We start from the raw sequence: 6,563 nt of genomic DNA on the forward strand, positions 1-6,563 counted from the left end.
TTTCCTTTTGTTAAAGTTCTGTACAAAGCTAAATTAACCCAGATATTACGTTAGACGAAAATGTCGCTCTAAATTATATCCATCGATTTATACCTTAACCGCTCAAATGTACTAAAGTCTGCTATATAATTTTACTCCAGTTATCGCGTCTCGCAGAAAAACGATATTTTTTAATTTTTGACTATTTTCTTAGGATCTGCCTATAAAATTACTTCTCAAGGTGTAGTAGCCTTTCTGAAATGCAGTCGGTGCGAGTATTTGATGCTCACGAATATCTCGTACTTTGTTCAATTCTTCGGTCAGCTGGTCCACAGTTTCGTATATTCCATGAGGAAAATTGTAGTACTGATCGCCGTCTTTGCTAGTCTCACTGCCAAGTTTAAAAGTGTAGTACGCCTCGGGTACTTGAATATGCATAACGGTGCGCTGCACGTGGATTTCGGCTAGGCCCACGTGCCAATCTCCTGTCAGTCTTATTTCGCGGCACAGATGCGTGCTGAAACAAGTTGTCGCGTTATCGGGAAAATAGACCAAGCTGCTGTTACACGGTAGCACGAGATAAAAGTCGTCCGCGTTATCCATACTTTAAACACCTTTGATATCGCTCGCTTTTACCCAAGAGTTAAATTTATCGGGATATTCCAGCCACTTGACAAACAATTGTTTTTTATTTCCGCGACCCTTGGTTTTAATTACACGCTCTATCTTGAATTCTTGATCAGTTAGCATACGAGCAGCGCCTACGCGCACCAATTCCTCGTTGTAAAAAAATCCGTCAATGATTTCACCATTGAGATCCTCTAATTCGTATGTGTAGATACCTTGCCGCTGAGTTACACCTTTGATTTTGAAAATTTCTTCGCTAAAGTTTTTTTCGAACCCTTTCGAAAAGGTGCCCTTGGATCAACTGATGCGCACGTAGTAGTTGACACGGTATTTAGGCTGTATCGGGTGCTTCTTTTCACGAGCGTGGCACTGCTGCTCTACGTTGCTGCGGGCTTTGTGCGCATTGTAGAGATTAACCGCAGCAGGCCTCATATTTGTAGACGTGTGAATCGTGTTGTTGTATGCGTCGACAATTTTCTGTAACACGTCAATGTAACGTTTGGTGTTGCGGTGGGTAAAGTACCTTCACATATGCTCTTTCAGCGTAAGATTCACGCGTTTAACTACGGCCGCTTTGATACCCGGATTTCGGGCGGTGCGAAAAGAAATGTCGTATTTTTTGAGAATTTTTTGAACAGCGCTACCTGTAAACTCTTTTCCCTTGTCCGATTGTAAACACTGAGGCACACGATTACCGGCTCGTTTGAGAATTTTTTCAATGGCTGTAGCGACTGTCTGAGCTGATTTATCGCGTAAGGGTTCGGCCCATACAAATTTACTGAGAACATCTATGACGACGAGTATGTAACAGAATCCGTCATTCGCTTCTTTGAGCGCGGTTAATTGACACAATTCTGCCTCCCAAACGTCGTCAATGTTGGTGACGTTATAGTGCAATCTTGAAAATTTTTTGCATATCGGATGATGAAGTGTGTACGTATCCTGGTTGCTCAGCCACTCGTAGATGCGATTCTTTTCTTTGTCGGTTAAAGATTTGCCTCGAGTATTGACACGGAGGAGATTTCGAGCACCGGCGTAACCGGCCTCGTGTCCGGGATCATAATACTTTTTCTCAAACTTCGTACCGGCAGATTTAACCATCTTTTTTCACGAGCTGATCGTCTTGGCAGCCGCGGCTCGTGTCTGACTTTACTCGGCGGCGGTGACGTGGCTACTGTATCCGTACTTTCGCGCTTCGCCACCTTTATTCGAGCCGATATTTGTCTAATCATTTTTGAAACGTGCGTATTTCCGACGAATTCATTCAGCGTTTCGGAGCTGGCGATAAACTTTGCAAATTGAAATTGTCCAACGGGCGGATCGTACTGGGTATCTTTTTTTGGCTTTATTAATATATCGCTGAGTAAGTCTGCTATATTCGATTGAGGCACGAGACTACCGTCTATGATAACGCCACCCGTGTTGTTCCATTTGAGCCGATCGGACTCGTTAGCTTGCCAGTGTTTAAGCAGCAAGCGTGCTTTTTTCTGATGAACTTGATCGCGAGGCTCTTCGAGTTGTTCGCTTTCCTAGAAGAACAGAAATCGTCGCAGTGCTTGCAAGTAGTTTTTACACTTTTCTTCTTCACTGATAAATTTTTTTGAATTAAGAATCTCATGCATTTCCGCGTCTAGTCGTGATAAGTTATCCCCAGGCGTTTGTACACTGCCCTCGGTTGTTGGTGGTGCTGGTAACGCGTGCTGCTGCTGCTGAACAGTCGTAAACTGGGCGGTGTTTTGTAAACGCTCGGCCATCGTCTCCGGTACAACAATCATTTTTCTGGCGTGCTCCATGTTAGTGTAAAATTTTTGAAAAAATCGTGCTGATGAGCGGTTCGTGAAGCAGTGGTAAGAAAAAACCACCGCTCTGAATTATAGTGCGTTTTCGACGTTTCCAAGTACCAGCGGTGGCGGCGGCGGTTGGTGGTTCGATCAATTTTCTCAAGACGCGTTTGTGCTTTTTTAGACGATGTTTTTCGCACTCCTTGATCTCGACTATTCCGTGTAAGACGTTGAGCGTGCATTCGCAGAAACACTTGATGAGCTGTTTATCAGTGGTCCGTATCAAGGCATCGTGCTGTTTTGCGTTGGCGTGACAGATGGCGTTCAAAAGTGCAACGTGTTTTTTTGAAAAATGTTTACCACAAACAATACGCGGATCAGTGCTGCTGTTGCAGGATGTTCGTACGGCCATCATCACAGAGAGACTGCTTTAGTCTCGTTACAATCGGCACATTAAATAATGTTGTGTATCGCACCCTGCATCTATCGTCGAGTCGATTTGCCACGACGAGGCACGTACGCGTATTGCAGCTGATCGTCAGGAAAAACACATGTTCGAAATCGAAAGTCGTCCGGCGTATCCTGTTTTAGATCCAAGAGTAGATCGCTATGGGGCGACTACATGCATCCATGTAGGCCTCTTGCAGAAATTTCGAGTCTTCGGGATTAACTTGCCGCGTCGCGCTAGGTACTGGATTTGCGCACGGTCGCGAGGATTCTTGAACAGAACGATGTAATTCCAATTGAGAGACAAATCACGCTGATTTGCACCTTTGTAAAAAAGATTCTGACATAGATATATAGTGGATATGTTTTTGTGATGACAGCCACGTACAAATAAATCGAGTACTACACTGTTAGAAGATTCACGCATCAAGTCGTCTAAAATTAGCAAGTTTTTCTTATCGTTATCGTTGGAATTACCGGGTATTTTGAATTCGTTCCTATACGTATCTTGCCATTCGCCATAGTAAAATAAGACGCGATCAAAGCGCACGTTGCACATTTCAGGCAGATTAGCGAGAAACCGTTTTACGAATACGGTTCTTCCACACATCGTTGGGCCTGATATGATGCATGTGAACGGATGCTTCCAACGAATATCCATCTTTGTTACTGACAAAAACAAACAACCGTCCACTTGTTTTATTGTCGACGATCTGGGGTGGCGGCGACGCGGTCGAGGCACGTCACAGTCAGCTCAGCGCGTGCCTCGTTATCAGCTGTTTTCCCGGGCGGGTGGGCGCAAGATAAGCTGAAACGACGCGACCGCTGCTCTCTAGCCTACTACACGCGGTGTGATCAGGTGATGATCGGCCGCCGCGGTAATAAGCTGATTTTTGGAGTGATGGGTAATGGTAAATATATTTATTTTTTTACTTTTTCAGTATAGATAAGAATACATCAAGGTAAGGTATTTCTTTTATTTTCAATCATATTTTTTGAGATGTAGACATATTTTACAATGGATTAGTTGTTTTTTATAACCAAAAGGAAGAGAACAGTTTTTCGACACATATCGTTTTTTTTTAAGAACAACGCTACAAGTTTTGAACTCGTCGCGAATCACAACCTCGTGAGTAAGTGTGCGCCTGATTGTTGAAAAGTGTACCTTAATTGTACGCTTGTCCTTGACGGTGTCGCGATCGTCATTGTCGTTGTCGCTTTTGTCGGCATTTTCACCAAATTCATCGTCAATTAGAGATTTTATGCAGTCAAAATTTATCTTTAAAGAATTATTGTAATTTAGACGTATACCTTTGACTTTACAACATTCTATAGTGGCACCGGCGCCCGGTATGATTGCCCGAAAAGCGTAAAATTTCAGCGCTGCAGACATCATGGTTTCTATGTACGTACCCTCGCCATAACTTCTTAACTCATCCGTCATAGCACCTAAGATATTACCTATTGGCGGCTCATATTCGGCCGGATCGTTTTAATTTTTCACAAAAATGGACGAGTCTGTATCGCAGTATAGTAGGCGCGATCCGAGTTTTTCCAAGTAACCATACAGTTCGAGGCGTGCCTGCGCCGTTGTGTACGCTGCTATGATGACATTCGTATAGGGTGTCGATGTTACAGCTTCTTCTCTGAATTGCCAATTTACATACAGAATATCATCATTGATATTTCGCTTTTTATACGACCCCACCGTTTTATGATTCTGAAAACAAGTGTTTCCGAAAAAACTTCTAAAGCAGTCGTTGCACGTAATCAGCTGAATGTCGTCTTTGCTACAACTAGGTGTAACAAAACAACGCGGGCATATCGAGTTACACACGTGTCGATCAACGTACTGATACTTTTTATTACAACGGTCGCAAAAAAATTTACTTTTAGCAGCACCCGTTAAATTCAAAATTGTATCAAAATGATGCACGGCTGCATCGTGACAAATATGAACGACTTTCGGTGATAGAAGATTGTATAACATAAGGCGATCGTCGAAAAAAGGAGCCTCCCCAGAACCAAAAGTTTGACTATCGTACACGACTATCGCTATATTCTTTCGCGCATAATAGTATTGAAATTTTTGAATTTCGCGAAACCCACACCCAGCCGGCGGTATTGTAACGCCAGCTGCAGCAGTTAACTCTAACGCGCGCTCCTTTTGTAAGGCGCGACAACTGTCGCGTATTACAGTCCATGCTTTTTTCGTCGTGTCAGTCGCGTCTTCTTTTAAGTTAACAAAAGCCTCACCAACAACTAATGCTCGCAGCAAGCACAAATTATCAGAGTTTCGAATGATGGAAATTAAAGACCGTTGACCCAGCATATTTATGCCAAAACTTTTCTTTCGTCCAGCCCCAAGCGGCACCTCCACGTACGTAGCTTCAATAGAAAAATTATCGTCTATTTCGAAATTTTCATTGCTCTGCGTTACTCCGCTGACAAGCATCCATAAATCATCCACGAAAAAATTTGCGACTGGCCGTAGGGAAATACCAGCTGAACCGCGCGCGAAATTTTCACTATTTATCGTAACGCCTATCAAATCACTACTGCCCGCCATTGATACTAAATACGCGTGAATATCGCGCATTACTAACTCAAGCCACAAAATAGGATCAAAATTTTCAGGCATAGTCTCTAACACACGCATGACTATTCGCACACCATTTACACGAAATCTACGTACATAGTGATTACGCTCTTCTATGGTGGTAAATCGAACACCTGGACCTTGAATTCCCATATTATTATCGTTTTCTCTAACGCTACCCTCGACGCTATCATTATCGCAGTGTACACGTTGCTCGTCACCACTATGCGCACTTTCCTCACGATCACGATCGACTTTCCTCACACTACTATCGCTATGTACTACGCTCACCACTACTACTCCGGCTGCTGCTGCTGCAGCTGCGATATCTGCTGCCACTGCTGCTTCGGGTGGTAGAGCTGTCATTATCGCTACTTTGACCACAAGGCCGACGACGTACCTCTGATCTCCCGCCTATCTGTGTTGGCGTGTTTACAGCAGTATTTATGACACTATCGAATGAGTCGAAATCGTCGACACGGTTCTGCGTTTGAAACTCCGGCGATATCGAGGCACTACATGCTGCTGAAATAATAGTTTTATAAAAAAAACAAGTCTATTATTTTATATAGCCATTATTTTTATTTATTTTTAAAAACACACATGCGCGAAGTAATAAATGTTTTCTTTTGAATTCATTCTTCTGGCGGCCCATTAAAACTTTCATGAACACGGTCCAGTAAATCTACGATGTCCGGCGCCGTATACAGAGGAGAATTTTAGTTTTCGGCCTGTGTATACAACCATCGCAACTCTTGGGCTCTACGCACTTTGTATATACGATCAATATAAACCTCTAAATTTGACGCGTTGAACCGCTCTATGGAATCGGTGCCATTTTCGACTCTTCTTATAACTTTTCTTTAAAAATAAAATGAAAAAAAATGTTGTAAATTAAAAATTTACTCAAATTATAAAATATCAGAAATAAAGATTAAACTTACGCTCATTTATCCTATTGTCAAAAGCATCTCTTTCATCGTACCGATGATACGTCATTCGTAGCGCCATTGGCCGCGAGTAAAAGTTTTGTATTGCTGCGCGCTGAGCATTGTTTGTAGAGGCTGCCGCTGCTGCTCCTGTAGCTGTGCTATTGGCAGGTTCATCATCTTCGTCACTGCTTTCAGATA

General features: G+C 42.9%; 1 protein-coding gene across 1 annotated transcript; it reads right to left on the bottom strand.

Moving 5' to 3' along the window:
- Positions 1-903: 903 nt before the first annotated feature.
- LOC116417088 lies at positions 904-1,707 on the bottom strand. The gene is made up of 2 exons (XM_031928222.1): positions 1,162-1,707; positions 904-1,083 (listed from the first exon to the last, which is right to left on the bottom strand). The coding sequence occupies exons 1-2, from the start codon at positions 1,705-1,707 to the stop codon at positions 904-906; spliced, it is 726 nt and encodes a 241-aa protein (XP_031784082.1).
- Positions 1,708-6,563: the final 4,856 nt, after the last annotated feature.

This window comes from Nasonia vitripennis, assembly GCF_009193385.2.
Source record: "Nasonia vitripennis strain AsymCx chromosome 4 unlocalized genomic scaffold, Nvit_psr_1.1 chr4_random0005, whole genome shotgun sequence".
Classification (NCBI taxonomy): domain Eukaryota; kingdom Metazoa; phylum Arthropoda; class Insecta; order Hymenoptera; family Pteromalidae; genus Nasonia; species Nasonia vitripennis.

Coding starts and splice junctions, on each gene's coding strand:
- LOC116417088 (XM_031928222.1), bottom strand. CDS start 1,707: ATGGTTAAATCTGCCGGTACGAAGTTTGAGAAAAAGTATTATGATCCC. Junction 1,084..1,161: donor AAGCGGCCGTAGTTAAACGC/GTGAATCTTACG, acceptor GACGTGTTACAG/AAAATTGTCGACGCATACAA.